Below are 19,301 nucleotides of genomic sequence, written 5' to 3'. Positions count from 1 at the left end.
TTCTAGGAAAGGCACATGCTGGTATTCTCTATTAAGCTTCATGAAGAAATGGCATGGTCAGTCCATAAACTCATTAAAATTTCCTATCAATTCAGACAGTAAAAAAGTAAAAAACAAGTCCTTAACTTGTTTCCTGTCTTACTATTATTTCATTTAGAAATTGGTAACGGCTTAAGCTAATTTTCTTACTTGTTAATAAAACTGACATAGTTCTCAGTCAACTCAGCCCAAATATTGAATTCTGCTTTATTCCTGGCACACTGCTGTATTCACATTGTAACGTGCATAATATATGTCTATATACTGTCTAGATATCACAATATATCAAATGGTATATATTTGCATTACAACATATATGTGGTGTAGTAATTAATAAATTACTTTGGAATAAAATGAGACAATGTCACTAAGAGGCAAATGTTGCATATGTAAAATAACTAAACAGCACACAAGGGCGATTCCTAAAGTACTGCATTGGAAATGGCCACATTTTACAATTACTGCTATCTTAGAATTCAGCAAGGAAAAAGAGTGAGGTCTATTCATAGAGATGACATAGTTTCCGAGTGAGAATATATACTTATGAAGAAGTATAAATAAAACCTAATTACATAAAAAGAAAAAGAGGGTAAATTTAAAATGAGAACCATAAGAATTCTGGTTTATTTTTACCAAAGAGTCTTAGAGGTAATGATGGCTGGTTGAATAGATGATACACACTTTCTCAAATCCTGGATGCAAGCACTCACTGTTCTTTTCAAAGCTCTCTAATGTCTTTACTGGATTAAGCATATGAAGTTGTCATTAGCTGATGGTAGAAATAATTACCACCATAAGTACTTTGTAAAGTTCTTGTTGTGATGATTCGATGTGTCATGCTATACATTGCAGAAAATACTATCAGAGAAGGTGGGTGATCTTCTTATTGTAGGCATAGCAGTACATGCCCTCATAGTGGCTCCATGGGTATTCCACAGATCCTGTCAAAATTTTAGTATACTAAGCACATTTCCTAAACTAGAAGAAGTTTTTCACAGTGAATCCCCTGCTCAAGGTGATGTGATCCAGAAGATATTTATTGATTTAGAATGTCTATTCCTCTAAATCCACACGGAAGTGAAAGGGAAGGATGGAGGAAGGAAAGGAAGGGAGGAAGGGAGAGATGAAGGACAAAAGCATGGCTGTATGGGCTGTGAGCTATGTATAGCAGTTCTTCTTTGCTGGCCACATAGGGAACCGTTTTCCTTTCCAGGTTTACAGTAACACTACAAAGTAAACCATAGCCTGCTGTACTGGGAATGGCCAGTTGTTACAGATTGAGACTCGGAGTAAGGAAGTTCATGTTAGGATTAGATTGATGACAAATTGAATGCTATATCCTCCTGTGATCATGTAAAACCCCACTGGTTTCTTCAAGAAAAGGAGTCTGAAAGTCACTCTATTATATTTAAGGGAGTTCTAAGAGAGGCTGAAAGACTAAGAGGCTAGGATAGTATAGGGAAAATAAGGTTTTGATGAGTTCCTTTTGCTCTTTAGCTGGAATCATTCTATCTTTATGAGTCTTCCTAAACTGGGCAATAGGCAAAGTTTTTTTCAAAGAGTAGAATAAGGTAATATTTGCAATGAAACCATCCTATTTAATAAGATATAACTTAGCAAGTTATGTGCATCATTAAAGAACCAAATAATGTTCTAATATGGCTGACCATCACCACACATCCATTCAACAGCCTTTGGTGGGGATTAGAAGAACAGTTAACATTTTGGGGCCCTTTAGGAATGTGCCTAACTTGAAGTGGCACCAGGGCAACTTTTCTCCAACAGGGCAGCCACAATTTCCATGGCACCACTACATACCGAGGAAAATAGAAACCTTCAGAAACCCATAGACTCTTTCCAGAAGGCTTATAGTCTTAAACTCCGGACAAAGAACAAACAAACTGAAATGTAACACCAGAATACCACTCGAGTTCTTAAATAGAAGCACTGGCTCCCATCCCATGTCAAGTGTGCGGCTTGAGTCAGAAAAAAACATGACAACTACAAACTAAAGTTTATTCACTGAAAATCTGTTGTTCTCCATTATAGTGTCACAAAGTGCCTTATTAGAGTGAGCCAGGTGAGGCTGCTCAAGTGTAAGAGGAAGCCATCCATCTCAAAAGGTTTAATCCTACCACAATGGTGCTTCAACTATGAGTTCAGAAGCAAGAATGCCCCTGTGAATCAACCCAACAACAACTAAACACATCCTTAACTAACCACTGATGAGAACTAAAAACATTCATGTTTTCTAAGTCCTGCCTCAGTTACTAGAAACATAATAGCGTTTACCACCCATCAAGTGAAAGCCAAAAGGACTTTTTAGAATGAAGTAGCATGGTGTGTGTGTGTGTGTATGTGTGTGTAAAACAATAATTATTCTAGAAGAAGTCACAAATTTGAGAGAGGGTGGAAGTAGCTATAGGGTAAAGAAGGAGGGATGGAAATGACATAAATACAGAATTGTCAAGCATGGAACTCCAAAATATTTTAAGAAAAAAAAAGAAAACACTGAATTCTAATAATGAGCTCTCTTTGTCAGGAAGCATGTAATCATGCCGGTTGTACCTACTAAGCATGCCTCATATTCTAATAATGTGTTAATAAATTAGGTAAATAACTTCAGAATTCAAGTGTTTGATTTTATTTGTCATTTTGCACTAATCAGTGGGGGCCCTGGAATATTTATTAAGTTGTCATATGTTCATTATGTATCTAGAAGTTAAACATTTCAAACCAGGTTCTGTGGACTCCAACACTAGTCCTTCACAGTAAGAAAAGAGGCACAGAATGAATGAAAAGAAAACCCTGATGCTCAAATTCATGATTCTCTGTCCCATAATGCCTGCTCTCTCTACTGGCTTCCACCGTACAGAAGGATGAGTATCAGAGAGTCTGAATTATTCAAAAAGTCTACAAACCACAAAGCTCTTCAAAAATCTAAGCAAGATAAGCAGAGAATTTTAAATCAAGGTTTCAGGATACCCTTGCTTATTTTGGATCCTGTGATTGCCTTCATGAAGAAAGATTAGCCATCCTGAGGCATTACACAGATTCGGAATAATAGTGCAAATGGTTAGCTAGTTGGCCACAAGTTAAGCAGGATTAAGTTTAGACAACCTAGCTCACAGTTGGGAGTTACGAAAATTTTTGCAAGAATTTTTTCTTTGATCTTAACTATATCATAGTATTTCTTTCTTCATAGAAATTCTTTGAACAGATATCATTCTTTTTTTAAAATTATTATTTGTTTTTAAAATCTTATCAAACATCTGGTCCTACTAGACTGCAGGTAAATAGAGATCATGTATGATGATCCATACATGATCTTGCATTACGTTCTTGTAGCTCCCTGCTCAACTTGTAGGCAGCTCTACCAGAAAACTTTTTCTCCTCTGAACTTGCTTGTAAGGTGGGAGAGGAACCTTTTGGATCCTCGAACTTTTGTGAGATGCCTAAGTGTCACGAGCTTCCTGAGCCTTGTAAATTCAATTAGCTTCCTGGGATTTGTGATCCATCCTTCCAGAGGGAATGCTTGAGTTAGGAGGAAATAATTATACAATAAGTACTTTAGACTTCATTTTTAGATTTTATTTGTTATGCTACTCTCTTTTTGGATTCTTGTTGAATCTTTGGACCTGTTTTAATTAGCAAAAGTTAGACATTTTACTTTAGAACCCCCACCCCCACCCCCACCCCGCCACACAAACACACATACACAGATGGTTTATTCATTTGAGTGTCTGTTGGGAACTACAAGGAGAGGAAATATTTTATCTCTAGCGTTGGGCATCCTAGGGATGCTCCTGTAGTCATCTTAGTAACAAGGAAGGAGAGAACAGCATCCTCTCTAGTGGGTCAGAATTTCTGTTTCACAAAGACAGTACCAGTCCAACACTCAAGGCTAAGCTGTCAAAGTGGATGAGGTGCCAGCTTGGCACTTAACATTAGAATTGAGGCCCACATGATAAATGGCTTTCTATGTTTGCTGTTCTCAAGTACATTTGCAAACAAACTCCAATTTTCATTTGGAAACAAAAAGAATATAACATAACATCTTAACAGCTACCAGAAACCCAAGTCGTCTATAAACACATGCTTCATCATGGTACAATTTCTGTGTCTGCAGTCCTCTGGAGGAGAAGAGTTCCATGTAAAGTCTTTAAGGTACACAGCGTATTTGTTTTTTTTTTTTTTTTCTGCCAGCAGTTGTATTCAGACTAGAGAACACAAGTTGCTAATTTTACTCCAAGTACAGATTTGTGACCCTTCTAAGATTTCAAGCCGGCAAGTGGCAGAGACATAAATGTATGTTACCAAAGTAACAGCATGTAAGGAAAACATTACTTTATGAGACTACTGAACACCATGTTCTCACACAAGTGCTGGGGGCTGTCCTAACCATGTCCCTTTATGAGCTCACTTCATTAGACAACATTTAGTGATGTATGTGGTATTGGAGATTACGTATGGTTTTATTTCCCTTACGTTCTATTCACTGGTTCAGATGTGTTAGCCTGTCATGCTTGGTAGCAATTTCATATGCAGGGGAGAGCTTAAGGTAAAAGCAGTTACCCTAGGTCCTCCTTCTTGCTTCCTCTCAATCTTAGTGCTGACTTTGAGAATAACACTTTATCTTTCTTACCTCAAGTTTTGTCATCAAAATGCCTTAGACAGGATCAGTCGTGTTGAATCCCACCCAGCCACTCCCATCCTCGTGACCTTTTCTGTAATGATCTGAAGCTCACTGCAGTAGCTGATACTTTGCATGATTCTCCTGGGTCAAGACACAGTCCTGCCCACCCCAGCACCCTCTGTCAGTCCTATTAAGTTCGTAAGGTTCTTTGAAGGTATTTGTGAGTCTGGGAATTGATAGTACCTCACTCTGTTTTTAGTTATAACATGCTATAGTTCATATTTTGACTTGTAGTTAATTATTTCTGACCCAGAAAAGCTTTCCGCATAGAGTGCCCAAGTTACCTCTTGCTCATGATCTCATGCATCCCATTGCTTCAGTAAACATTCGGAATGTCCTCAACAGATCTTCAAACAGCAGCTATTTTAGGGCACTTCCTGTGGCATTGCAAATGATACATACTTCTGTCATTCACTTCCTCTCCAGTATCTTCCATGCTGAGCTGAAGCACATTGTGAGTGAAATTACTCTTTTATTTGCATATGTTCTCATCACATCCACCATGCATACTTAATGTGCTTAGAAAATGCTGCTAGGTCATTTTTAGTGTTCCTTTTGCTCCACAAAGATGAGCATTTACTCCTTGGAGTACATGGGGAGAAACACTACCTTCTTATTTTTCTCACTAGAACAGGTATTCAGAAGATGTAGACAGTCAGAGAGAGCAAGGAGACCCAATAATACTCAATATGGAATAAAGGTCATCAGATAAAAACAAATATGACCTCTCTTTACCTTAATGGAGCTATATTTCTTGGTGATGCCTTCCTCTATTTTAAAATCATTCAAACTGTGTTGTTGTTGTTGTGCCAGTTGCTGAGGCTTTGTGCTATGTTGCCTTCATACTCTCATTTTTGTGTTTTTCTGTATGGCATTGGCCAGACCTGAGAACTCAGTGTAAGATTTGCTAGCAGCATAACAAAGCTGTCTGTTTCACCCCATGAACTTAGTGTGAGGCGGCAGGTCCTGTGGCTGTTTTTATCATGCCAATAGTCTGTTCATCACCTGGCCCCCACCCCACCCCAATTTGATCAGCTTATGTCCCCAAGTCAGGCCAACAAACAGTTTTACATAGGACACCAGCTCCTCCTCTTATTCTTTGTAATTGAGCAGGAACATATTTATAGAGAGACGTGGCCATACGCTTGCCCCATAGGTTCTGCTTCATTTTTGCTTCCCATTAGCTCTCAGAGCCAACTATGAGTGAGGTCGACTGCAGTGACTCCAAGCCTAACATCTGGCACAGAGATTTCTTAATCAGACTCTACCAAGGTTGAAGATATAATTTAGCATAACATGTCCTTCATACTCAGAGAGATCAAGCTAACAGATATTTACGAAGGGAAATTTTAATTAGTCACTAATTAAATCCAACATTATGAATGAGCTTTCAACAGATTTTATTGTGAATGTTTTCTATTTGAAATAACACCCTGGTTATAAATTGGGAAGAAAAATATAAGTAATGTTTTAATACATACAAATTTGCTTTTGTAAAAGAGCACTGACAAACTTGTGAAGTTTTCCCCAAGAAATTATTTTGAAGACAACCTCAGACATTTCACTTAATCAGTAGAGAATGAAGGGTTGGGTGGTAGCCAGTGGATGGGGGCAGCACTGACAGCAACTATTCCTGTATTTAATTTAATTTATTTTAATTTTATTTTTGGCTGGTGGTCAAAGCCTGGTATGTACTAAGCAAGAGCTTTCCAGCCAGCTTCATTTCTTAGGCTCTTTGATGGTATTTTGGTAGCTTGGCCTCAGAAGCCATGAAATTAGAAATAAAATCTGGAGATAATCAGGGAAAATTCATGACTGGTGAATTGACATAATGAAGTAATGAATTGGATTATGTACGCTTCCACTTTGTTAAAAGCCTTGGGGTATAGATAATTGAGTTTATTAAGACATTTCCAGTGTAACAAACAAGACTACATTTTTAAATACTTGATTATCACTAGTTCTCTATTGATCTCAAGGACACCTAGGGAAATCCTCAGACAGCAGCATTCAATGCAAGCCAGCAAACCTGTGGTAGACATTGTCGAGGCTACATAGTTTACCAAGACTTTCTAGCGATGGTGTCAGGATAACAATCGGGAGACTTCTAGGCTTCAAACGTATTGCTATTTCCGTTTACATTGAACTCTGTGTCCTCTTCTGGACACTGTATTTTTTTTTAAATTATGAGCTTGACAGGGTACTGCAGAGCTATATACTTCAAGTCTGTCAGCTACAGAGGATTTGAGGACAGCTGGGCTACGTAAGACCCTATCTTAAAAGCAAGAATAAGAAATAAAGACCAAATAACCTAGAATACCTCCTGATTCCTAGTTATTAAAGTATTTGCTTTATCTTTTTTTATTATTTTGTTATCCCCGTCCCATTCTGCCTTCCGACAGTTCCTCATTACATTCCTCCTCCCGTGTCTCCAAGAGGATGTCCCTAAACCCCCCACCCCCCTCTGCCAGGCCTCCCCATTCCCTGGGGCCTCAAGTTTCTCAGAGATTAGTTGCCTCTTCTCTCATTGAGGCCAGACCTGGCAGTCCTCTGCTATATGTGTTGGAGGCTTCATATCAGCTCATGTATGCTGCCTGGTTGGTGGCTCAGAAAGAAATCTTGAGGGTCCAGGTTAGTTGAGATTGCTGGTCATCCTTTGAGGCCACCCTCCTCCTCAGCTTCTTCCAGCCTTTCTGTCATTAAACCACAGGGGTCCCTGACTTCAGACCATAGGTTAAGTCTAAATATCTGCTTCTGTCTCAGTCAGCTGCTTGTTGGGCCTCTCAGAGAGCAGCCATGCTAGACTCCTGTCTGTAAGTACATCATTAATAGCATCAGTAATAGTGTCAGGCCTTGGAGTCTCCCCTTGAGATGAGTGCCAGAAGTATTCTTTCACATGAAAATGGCTGATCTTTTAGACAATGTGTTTTATACCTGAATGAAATAAGGACACTACTGCTCCAAGGTGTGGCTGAGGAGAAGGATTTTATGGTAGGTTGATGGAGAGTGCCACTGCAGGCATTAGGAAGAGCCCACAGCAAGGAAAAAAAGCAGTAAACTTAACCTGGCCATGAGAGGAGGTGGGTAGGGGTTGATGGGCAGAGAGAGGGTCAAGAGAACCAAGACACCAAAGAGATCCAAGAGAGCACGCACCAACTGAAATGGCAGGGCTAAAAATGAATAAGAAGCTGGGAGAAGGGAAGCCCATGTGTTGAAAACATTTAGGGTAAAGGGTGGGGATTGAATTGCTAAGAGGAGCCAGGATGCCAGCAGCCTTTGTAACAGGGACTTGTTGAAAGAGCCTAAAGACAGCATATGCTTTGGTGTGCTAATAGGCACCCCTGTTAACCATTTTAACCTTTATTTTTATGTGCATTGCTTCTGCTTGCATATATGCCTGTATGAGGGTGTCAGATCCCCTGGAATAAGAATTACAGACAATTGTGAGCTGCCACTTGGGTGCTGGGAATTGAAAGCAAATCTTCCTGAAGATTGATCAAAGAAAGTATCCACTGAGCCATCCCTCCAGCTTGGACCGGGCACCCTGCTTATGCTTGTTAAATTGTACCTTAGTTGGCAAAATTTAGATCTCACTTAGATATCGTGTCTTGTCAAAATTTTCTCCACACGTGACTAAATGTCTTTTGCCACACTGTTTACTTAGCCGTATGTGCTATCTTGTTTCTGTCAAGTCATCTTTTAAGTTGCCTGCGCCCTCTTCTACTTAGTCTGCTCTAGGTAAGAGGGGAAGTATCATGGACCACAAGACAGGCCACTGTAGGTTTCACTGACTTTTGAAACAGAGGCTAACTGTTAGATAACAATCAGTCCACACACTCCTGGTTGACTTGCCTCAGGCTCAGTCTATGGTCATTGAATCTCACTGGGCCAGCAGACTTAGAGCTGTTCATGTTTAAATAAAATCGAATAGGAAGTAAGATGAAGCAAGAATGGGGCTCAGGAACACCTCCTAGGAACTGAATGAACTCATGGCCTTGTGAGGAAGCTCCACCACAGCCTCTTGGGAGTGAGCCATGCGGCTCTGTAAGGATGAAAGCTTTCTACTGAGCAGTAAGCCATTCTTAGGTGCCTCTGTGATGGCATAAGGTGAAAAGGATCCTGCCTATACTCCCTAACCCATCAGTAATTTGGATGACTAAATAAACATCTGTTAAGGATGAGAATGTTAGAGTTTACAAAGTGAAGTGAGGGCATTCCTATGACTATCTGGCATCCTGAGTTCAGCCCCTGGAGTGGCACATGTGATATATATATATATATATATATGTGTGTGTGTGTGTGTGTGTGTGTGTGTATATGTGTGTGTATATATATATGTGTGTGTGTATATATCATCACTTTAATCATTTTTATCATTTTAATATACATATTTTATGTGATATATATATATCACATACAAAATATACAAACAACTTACACACACAGCATACACACACATGACACACATGCACATTCAAACATACATATCATATACAGACAAACACACACTTACCAACACACACAACACACATGAACACACACCCCATATACACAAGGAGATATAAACATGCCATATACATACACAAGCACACTCCATTTGTACACACAAACACACCATATACATACACACAAACATATACCATATATACACATAAACACAAATATACAACATACACACACAATACACACACCCCACACATACATGCACACTCAAACACACAGACACACAGACACATACATATGTACATACTATATACACACACAAACACACATACATACCATATATACATGCACACAGACGCACATACACGCATACCATACACACATGCATAAACACATATACTATAAACATACAGGCACAAGCACACAAACAAAACATATAAACACACTCCATATACACACAAACACTATATACACACACTAAAACAGACACACACACATACACAAAAATACAAAAGCACACCATATACACAAAATATAATAGAGAGTAAAAGACACTATTTAGTGTTTTGGGGAGGATCACAAGTGTATGTTGTATATGTTATTTTTCCCAATAGTAAAGGTTATATAAATGAAAGTATCCCCTTAGAAGCCAGTTTGTAAGTTGAGCTCTTCTATAAGAAATAAAAACTGTCAACCTATGCTTGTTTTTATAGTAAAATTAGTTTTTCCTTGATTAGGATACTGTGATTGTAGTGAAAAGGTAATATACAGATGCCAAAATATTTATGGATGAGATGATATACTGAGATTTATCATCAAATAATCCTAGAAGTGTTTTCAGAGTACATTATAGATGATGAGACAAACTATGAGTTGGTAACTGTTGGAGGCAGGGGATGGCTTTGTGGATGTACTCGAAAGACTTGTTAGTAGTTAAACTCTGGGGAAGGTGCCAATCTAGATATAAGCAGGGTTTGCTTGTTTCTTCTGTCTTTTTCTGACAGTGGGAGAAAAGCTGTTCTGGATCCAAGTCCCATCACTCAGAAATGTCTCTCAGAAATGCTGAGCTGAGGGGATTGTCTGGCATCCATCCACTTATCTAAACAGTACTTCCCAGAAGCAGTAGTCTCTTTTTGGCATGGCTATGCTGACATAACAAAATAGTTTAAATGTGTGTCTTGAGTTTAGATTTTTAAGTGGTCAGGAGGTAGGCCCACTTTCTATTTTTTTTACAGTTTTATTCTTGCCTAATCCTGCTTTACAGTGTTATGTGGATCTTGTCTTGTCACAAAGCTTCGCCTCTTAGCTTTCTGGCTCGCAGTGTCTACAAGACAGGATTTCTGCCCTCTATAAGAACGTCCATGGCATAGGCTCCTAGGAAAACGTGTCTCACTTTAACCTCACTTTTTTGATTGGAGATTGGTGAGCACATCAAAGATTTCGGTGTGTTCAGACACATTGGCACTAATAAAAATGGGAATAAAATAGCTCCTGGGAATAACATCAGATCCTTCCATATCCCATCACTCTCCATATAAATACTGGGTCATCTCTAGTTCAAAATATATTTTTGTTGCTTTTTCTCTAAAATTTAGTGATTTAGAGTTCTATAAGATTTAATTTTCCTTAATTAACTTATTGTTTGGTTTTATCTTGGTCCTTCTACCTACTTATATGACCTAATGATATTCTATAATATATCCAGCTTGGCTTTTTCCATTCGCACTAGGGATGCTCTTAGATTCATCTGTATGAGAGGAGATTACAGACTCCATCCTCATTTGCACATAGATAAGCAACATCTGAAGGGATCTGCGTCAAGTCTTTACTGTGTTTTATTTTAAGGAAACATGCAGCTAAGCAGAGCATGCGGAATATGATCAGACTCTATTCAACACTTTGTACTTTTTAATTGAATGACCTATTATACATCTTGTAATCTGTGACATCACTTTTAAAAATCTACTTTTCTTCTGAATAATTTACAATATTAAAAAGGAAGAGTTTTGGGGAGTGGGGGGGAGGGTATGGGGGACTTTTGGGATAGCATTTGAAATGTAAATGAAGAAAATACCTAATTAAAAAATGTCCTTTAAAAAATTATAAAATCAATGTAAAAACACTATGGGGAATTTGAAACACAGAAGAAAATAAGTCCTTTAAATGCTTCTAACACACAGTTTTTATTTTTGCTGCATTTACCCTTCTACCCATAATACTTAACACAATCTGTACACAGTTACCACTGTCAATTTATTCAGTAAATAATTCCTAACCTAAAAAAAAAGAAGAAGAAAAATCTGCTACAGTCTATCTCAAAGCCAGAACATAACTCAATTACATACATAGACATGGTCAAAGCTAATGTCTTATTTTTAAAATACATATTTATTGATTAAAATAGTATTGCATCACCTCTACCTCCTCTTTCCTCCCTGCCACCCTCCCAGATACCCTCCCTCCACTCCAACTTCTCCAATTATTCCTCAAGTTGATATTTTCCTTAACTATTATGCTCTCTCTCTCTCTCTCCCTCTCTCTCTCCAAGGTTTTATATATATGTATATGTGTTTATATTTATATGTGTATATATGTATTAACATACACACATATGTATGTGTATATGTATCTTGATAGAACCTGATTTGGTTAGTCATTTGTATATCACTTTCCCCTCTGCACTGGAAAAGCAATAAGTGTGTTCATTCTTAGTAGAAGCCAATTCTCCTTCTCCCAGAAGTCATTTGTGACCCATAGTTCTTTGTCTAGGAATGGGACCCTGTGATACTTTCTCCCTTTCACATAAACACATCCACTGATGTTGCCATTGTCGTGGTCTTGCTCATGCAGCCATTTACAGGAGAACTGGATTCACAGAAGACTTTCTGGTGCTCTAGCTCTTATAGCCTTTCCTCCCTCTCTTCCCCAATGTTTTTTGAGCCATAGTGGCAGAGCTATGATGGCGTTGGATCCACTGGAGCCAGGCTTCTCATCATCTGTTGATCTCTCTATTGTGTCCAGTTGTGGTTTTCTGTGATGGTTTCCATTTGCTCCCAAGAGAAGCTTCTTAGATGAGGAGTGAGAGCTACATTTATCTGTGGGTATAAAGAGAGTGCTTAGAAAGTAGTAAGGACTTATACTGCACTAGCAAAGTGGGTATAATAGGTTTTTGTTTGTTTTGGTTGTTTTTTTTTCCCCCTAACTGCACTAGAAATTTGTTTATAACACAAGAGCCATAGAGAAACTTCTGAGGCATTCTTAAATTTCTATGTCAAGTCCTCTTTAAAGTGGCACAGCATTTAAGAAATGAAGGCCTGGGAAATAACGTAATGACTCAGGCTTTGCAATCTAATTGCAGAGCATAGATGGAGAGCTGAGCACAGAGACAGTTCAGTGGAATTCATCATCTCTACCACTGTTTTAAGGACAAAGTTACTCCAGTATCTGAGGCTTCCTGTATTTATTGTACATTAATAAAAACATGAAACTGAAAAATCCCGCGCTTTAAACTGAATTTCCTTTCACTGATTTAATTACTATTAAACAAAAATAATATTTACTTTTATTGTAAAGAATTCATACTTTATTTGAAAGAATAAACGTTGCAGTAAGGACACAATAGTTAAATCATTGGCTCAAGTTGAACACCAAAAACTGAAAAGGCCTTTTTAGCCTTTATTTCATCTGGGGAATGAGCTACCCATGCAAATTGCCTAAGATGAGCTGTCCCAGAGTATAAGTTTTATTGGAAGTATCTAAGCCCCTCTAGTGGTATATATCCAGTGGTAATACATTGTACCTAAAACTCATGTACTAGCTTTTCTTTTGTGTGTGACTCCTAAAAACTGAATCAAAGACTCTTATAGTTAGAAGACTATGATAACACCCACATGACCTATGGTAAAGGAAACGAAGATGGGATATCTTTAGGTGAAATTTCCAGAGACATCCAAATAGTAAGCCCAGAACTTGAAATAAGAAAGACATTTTTTTTTTGGTATCCGTTAAGGACTCATTTGATGTAAATACCAGCACTGAAACAGCAGCAGATGTAAACAGGTAGTGTGGAAACTCATTTTCTTTATTAAATATTTTTCCTCCTACTTGACTTATTGCAGGGAGATAGAGCTCTGGCTATTTCGTTTCCTCTCTGAGCCGATAGCAGCTAAAGCCTTATCGATGGTAATAACGAAGTCAGATATCAGGCTCTGTCGCCAGTATTCATCTGGGCAGATCTCAGTCTGTTAATACCCGGTAACATGATGAGCGGCTCAGTTAATCCTTGGAGTCCCATCGCAGTTCAGTTGCTATTCGTCCCTCCATCATGGCCTGGGAGCCCTGCTCGGCGCTACATGCCAGCAAAAGAGAACAGGCACATGTTTACTTTTTCCTCTCATCCCTCCAACTTCTCCTTCCGTTACCATTTAGGGTAAAAAATCTCAGCTGTACTTAAATTGCCTGCTGACATCTTTTGGTTTAGAAATGACCTCTGGGGGAAAAAGCATGATAATGAGCTGTGCCTATATAAACAAGATGTCTGCAAGTTTTAAATTCTAACCTTAGATCCTCACAAACGTAAGACATGAGTTAGATACCATCTGGTCCTAATGCACACATAATGCTTATGTCTGATGATGGTGGAGCAAGCCTTAGACTCCCTAATCACTCCCTGATCACTGAGCTGTATGACTGAAGTTCTGTCTGCAGCCATCATCAGTGGGCAATTTTACATTTGATTGACTTGCATATCATACAAATAGGCTTTGACACCAAAGTAACAGCTTATTTGTCTTCTGTTCTTACCAAGAAAAGCTGTCTTAGTAACGTTTCCCATTTTGGATCCCACAAAGAGTTAAACATTTCTTGCTGCCGAGAGTCTCTGATTTAAAAATAGAAAATGGTACAGCATGTCTGGCCCTTCCCCCCACACTGCATCTACCAGCCCCTTTCCAAGTATTTCTGAGTAGAGTTCAATGTTGAAGCCTTTCTCCAGACTGCACACAGGAACCTTTGTGAAAGTCTGAAGGGAAGGAAGAAGTAGGTAGAAAGCCAGATGCTACTATTTCTTCTGGGTAGAGCACTTGTTCTTGTGACACCTGCTTTGTTACAGACAAAAAAAAAAAACCCCACCAACCCAACCAAGTATGTCTGCAGACATTGCTGTTGAAAGGAACGGCATTGAGCAAATGCTCATGAAAAGAAAGCTAGCAAATGTAGAGGAATGCTCTTCTAAGCGAAAAGCTAGCTGGGGTATTCTGACAAGTCAAGGTTAGTATAGCAGGCGCTGTAATAAACTATGGTGACCTCTTTTGCAAATACTAACTTGAAACTGTGGGTGCTTTCCAGAATGCGGATTTTAAGGTGTGACTGTACGGCATGAACAGCGTTCTCATCTTTTAGTTTTGTGACAATGCCACAAAAGTGATTCTCCACTTTGATTGTATATTAAAGATGATGGTAAACTTTTAGAGTCTGGCTTAATCCTCTTTTCCTTTTATCAAGTATCTCTAACTGGCATGGAAATGGATGCTGGCTATTAAGCAGGAAAAGGCTGTTTTTAAGCAACATCGACTTTTAAAAATCATGTAAATTAGGCCATAGGCTGGAAGGATGATTTCAGAAAATGAGTGTGAGACTTTTGTGGAGATGTCCTCACACTTTGTGAATATTAATAATAGAAAATCATATTAAGTATAAAAAGGATGAACATGGCAGTTAAAGGAACAATTATGGGGGAATTTTATGTTAAAAAGAGAAAACACCTTAGCAGAACAGAACGCCAATATAGTCCATAAAAGATTGAAATGTGATTTAGCCCTGGGTGTCATATGCCTGTTTATTTGTACTTCATTTTATCTACTTACTAAAATATTAATTGTAAATAAAATTTTTATATACACATAAAAGATGATTTAAATGTTGGAAATAGAGAGTCTGAAACAGTGTCATCCCACCTTAACAGTTGTGTTTACTATAAGATAGGGTTTGAAGATGGTTAGTTGTAAATGATGGTCACTTTTTAGACAAAGCATTTTTAAGTAGGAACATATGTTGTTTTCTTTAAAAGATTGAAACAAGCAGTTGGACTGTGTCTTCTCATTACAAACCTGTCTCCTTTTTAAATGTTATCAATATGCTTAACAATAAAATCGCCCAATGATATGAGCAAAGAGTTAACTACAAAGGAAGCAAGCAGAAACAAATGAGCTGTCATTTTAAAATGCAAAAGCCTGATTCAATGTTATTTTATAATGTATTTATTACTTGCTAGGGTTCGGAAAGCATCAATAAGTAGCCTCACAGCACGTTATAAGCTTTTATGTCTTCAGTGACCACAGTGATTATGGTAGAAATGAAGATCTTACAGACTTTTCCTGAATGGAGAGGAAAAGATCTCTGTGGTAGACCTCAGAAAGTAGTGATAATTTTTGTGTGGGAGATGGCAAAAATCTAGTGTTTAAATTCATCTCAATGTGTCTCTTGCATCTTAGTGTTGATAGAAACTCCATAGAAGGTTGAAAGAAAGCCATAAAATTACATTCCAAATCTAACTTTGATAAATGACCTTTGACCTACTTTAAACCTATTGAAATTATGGGAAATGAGATATTGTCTGCATATATTTTCAGGGGGAAAAAAGCAAGACTTATTTAAGCAAACTTCTGTTAGATTGAGGTTCAGAATTTTCCAACCCTGTTAATATGAGTGTAAATAGGTCCAGACATGATGCAGGTCATTTGATGATAAAGATCAAAATTTTAGAAATTTATCCTAAGCATATGTGTAGGGATATTCACAAAGGTACATGATTCTGCTGATTTCCTAAATCTAGAAGTCATTTGAGGGCCAGGAAAATTATAGATAGGTAGAATTTTATGATTTACCAATAAGGAGATTTTAAGGCCTTCAAATCAAGGGTTCAATTCCGTTGGGTTATCTACTTTGATATCTAAGGGGAGTCATTAAGTAGTCAGCTAGAAATAGAATATCAAGTTGAGAAGACAATTGGAGTCACCAATATGTGGGGAATGTTTAAGCCCAGAATAATGGTTCAGAGTATAAGAGAAATATGCCCTCTGGCCAAGCTTGTCAACTTGGGTTTTGTTCTTAGAATCCACATAGTAGAAAGACAGAAATGTCTCCTTCAAGTTGTTCTCTGACCTCTACCCACATGTGTTGGCCTGAGTGTACATGTGACACATGTACATGCATACACACAGACACACATTAAACAATTAAATGTAATAAAAAGTATATTAATCATTAGTTGATATATGGTGAGGTATAGTATGGCTGTCAGAACTGGACTCTATCATATAGTGGTTATGTAAAATATTACAGAATTTCATTTTGTGACATCAAACAATGTAACTAAATGAAACAGAGTACTGACATGGTGGGTGACTTTTGTAATTTCAGCCTACTAGAAGCTGAGGCAGGAAGATTTCCATTGAGTTTAACGCCAGCATGAGTTACCTAGTGAGATCCAGTATGGCCTGGACTATACTGTCTAAAAACCTTGAAAACAAAACCCCAAGTAGACTCAAAGGAGTGTGAACAGTGTGGTTGCATCTCAAATTGACATGCTCATTTTTTTTTTAAAGTTATGACTAGTGGTAGAATTGTCATTTGCCAATAGCAGGGCTTTAGGGGCCTCAAATGAAGGATTCCCTTAAGTTGAATTGCCTGTTTAGACATCTAAATGAAGAAGTTGAATAGCTAGGTGGAAATGAAAGATCAACCTGTGGGTGATAGTTATACCCAGGGACTGGTAAAGATCTCATGAGTTAGTGAAGAGACACAAAGCCTTAGCTGCTAGTTTGTACAATGCTAATCTCTTAATGATGTATTTATTCATAAACTCATTAATTCCAAGAGTCCATCTCAAAGTATAACATTAAACAATTTTCTACATTTATTTTATGTGTATGAGGGATGAGAGTTTTCCGTACATTTGTGTATGTGCACTGTGCACATCTAGTACCAGTGGAGATCAGAAGAGGTGGTTTTTCATGCTAGAACTCTAGTTATGGATGCTTGTGCACCATCATGTGGGTGTTGGGACCCAAACAGGGTCTTCTGAAAGCACAAGTTCTTGTAACTACTGAACTCTTTCCAGTCCTCTACTTGTCTCCATGGTTTCTGTGTCTGTTTTTGGTTTTGATATTTTTTGTCTTATTGGTGTATTTAGTGTATTTCTATTTTGATTTCCTTTTTTTTTCTTTTTGGAGGACTTTCCCATTTTTAGCTTTCTTTCTTTCTTTCTTTCTTTCTTTCTTTCTGTCTGTCTGTCTGTCTTTCTTTCTTTCTTTCTTTCTTTCTTTTGTTTTTAGAAAAGGTGTAGGGAAAACATGAAATTAGCTGGGTAGGTAAGTGGGGAGGATATGAGAGGAATTGGGAGAATGAGAAAGGAGAAAGAATATGTTTAAAACATTTTGTATGACAAGTGATTATTAACGGTTTTAAAGAAGAAAGTAGTTAAGTATACCATCACTATTTGGCTTTCAAATAAAATGTGCTATTCCATTTCATTGGCTTCACATAATATTTTAATCAGCAATCACAAAAATGGCCACTAATGTCTATTGATTACAATGCTGATCTGATTGCTGAGAATCCAGTAGAATCTATGACTTTTTTGTAATTATGACAAAAAGATAAACTTACCTAAAATCAGTTGAGTATAGTTATGTAGTCATAATTTATTTATTTGATTCTAATAAACTCAGCAGTGGTGTTAGCTGCTTTCTGTGAACATTTTTACCATATATATATATATATATATATATATATATATATGATACATATATATGATCAACTATTTTCTTTTTTGTCAATGATTTTAGAAAGTAGGAACAATTTTTAATTTTTTAAAAAAGTGATATACATCTAAAAGTTCCAGAGAAAGAAACATGAAAATATTTATTTTATAAAAGTACTAGGCTAAGTACTTTATTAACAGTGCCTTCAATTCCATGAAGGAGGTGGAGTTATTGAAACATTTGCAGTTATCAAAACCTGATTTTCATGTGCTGACTTCCGAAGCTCACATAGGTAGTTACTTATGTACACTTTAAAAAAAACAAGAATATCTTATCTGATGTCCAAGATCATTATGAGTGTGTGGAAGCACCATTGATCTACAGTGGTTAACGGGTATGATTAGATTATCTCCCTCAAATTAAAACTTTTTCCTGAAAATGATCTTCAAATTCATATCTCTTGATTTGGGGATATTTATAGAAAAAAAATGATCGGGGAAGACATTGAACATTTAGTTCGTTTCCCAAGGATAAACTGTAACAGGTTTTATTTTTCTTAGCTTTTGTATTTCTGTCTAACCCCATAGGCATATAGGCTGTCCTATGAGAATCTGAATGACTCATAGTGAACAATAAGAAATTAGAGTAAGTTGCATGACCATGTAATTCAGTCTATCATTCTGTAGCAACTGAGAGTCCAGCTAAATCTAGGATAACATTATTAAAAGGAAAGTTTCATAGAGATGATAATTATAGCAAGACATGATCAGTCTCGGTTCTTGAAGACACAGGCTTGACAGTTTACTTCCCTCACAGTAAGCATGACCTTGAGAATTTCTGTTAATCTGGTTGTTTGAAAGCACACAAAATAGCTCATTTCCTGTCTGGTGACTTATTTATAAACATGTGAAAGGATATTGACTAAATGCTGTTGGGCCTGCAGCTTACATATGTTTGGGGACTTCTTTAAATTTTCAAGCTGCAGAGTTTTACAAAGGATTCTATTAGAAACAAAACAAAAACAAACAAACAAACAACAACAACAACAACAAAAAACCCAAGCAGGTGTTCCCAAACTCCCAAGTCCTTTACAACATTGCTAAGTTGGCTCTTCAGAGAGTCTAGATGTCACTTCACTGATGGGGCCAAGATTCTAAGCAGGCAAAGACTAACTAACACGATAGATCGTGTCATAGGCAAGGGCAGAAGTAAAAGTAAAATGCTTTCATTTCCTGACAGGAGCTGTGGTCTTAAGGATAAAAATAAGCGAGGGTTACTATTTCTCAGAGAGGGCACTCAGTGAGGGGGTGAGAAAACATTTTTGAAGATAGATCGGATTTTCTAAGCACCAAGTCATATTA

General features: G+C 37.6%; 1 protein-coding gene across 2 annotated transcripts in view; it reads left to right on the top strand.

Moving 5' to 3' along the window:
* The window catches only part of Asb5 (ankyrin repeat and SOCS box containing 5), a 36,085-nt gene that overhangs the window by 6,211 nt on the left and 10,573 nt on the right, over positions 1–19,301 (top strand). The window contains exon 1 of one of the 2 annotated variants that reach the window (XM_029480802.1): positions 14,188–14,446. The exons of the other annotated variant lie outside the window; for it this stretch is intronic. Within the exon in view, the coding sequence (XP_029336662.1) occupies positions 14,323–14,446 (124 nt within the window). The 5' untranslated portion in view covers positions 14,188–14,322. Of the gene's footprint in view, positions 1–14,187; positions 14,447–19,301 lie in introns of those variants that run through there. 2 annotated transcript variants of the gene reach the window in all.

This window comes from Mus caroli, unplaced genomic scaffold, assembly GCF_978045245.1.
Source record: "Mus caroli unplaced genomic scaffold, Mus_caroli_1 scaffold_10, whole genome shotgun sequence".
Taxonomy (NCBI): domain Eukaryota; kingdom Metazoa; phylum Chordata; class Mammalia; order Rodentia; family Muridae; genus Mus; species Mus caroli.
This window is presented reverse-complemented; position numbering and strand designations above follow the sequence as displayed.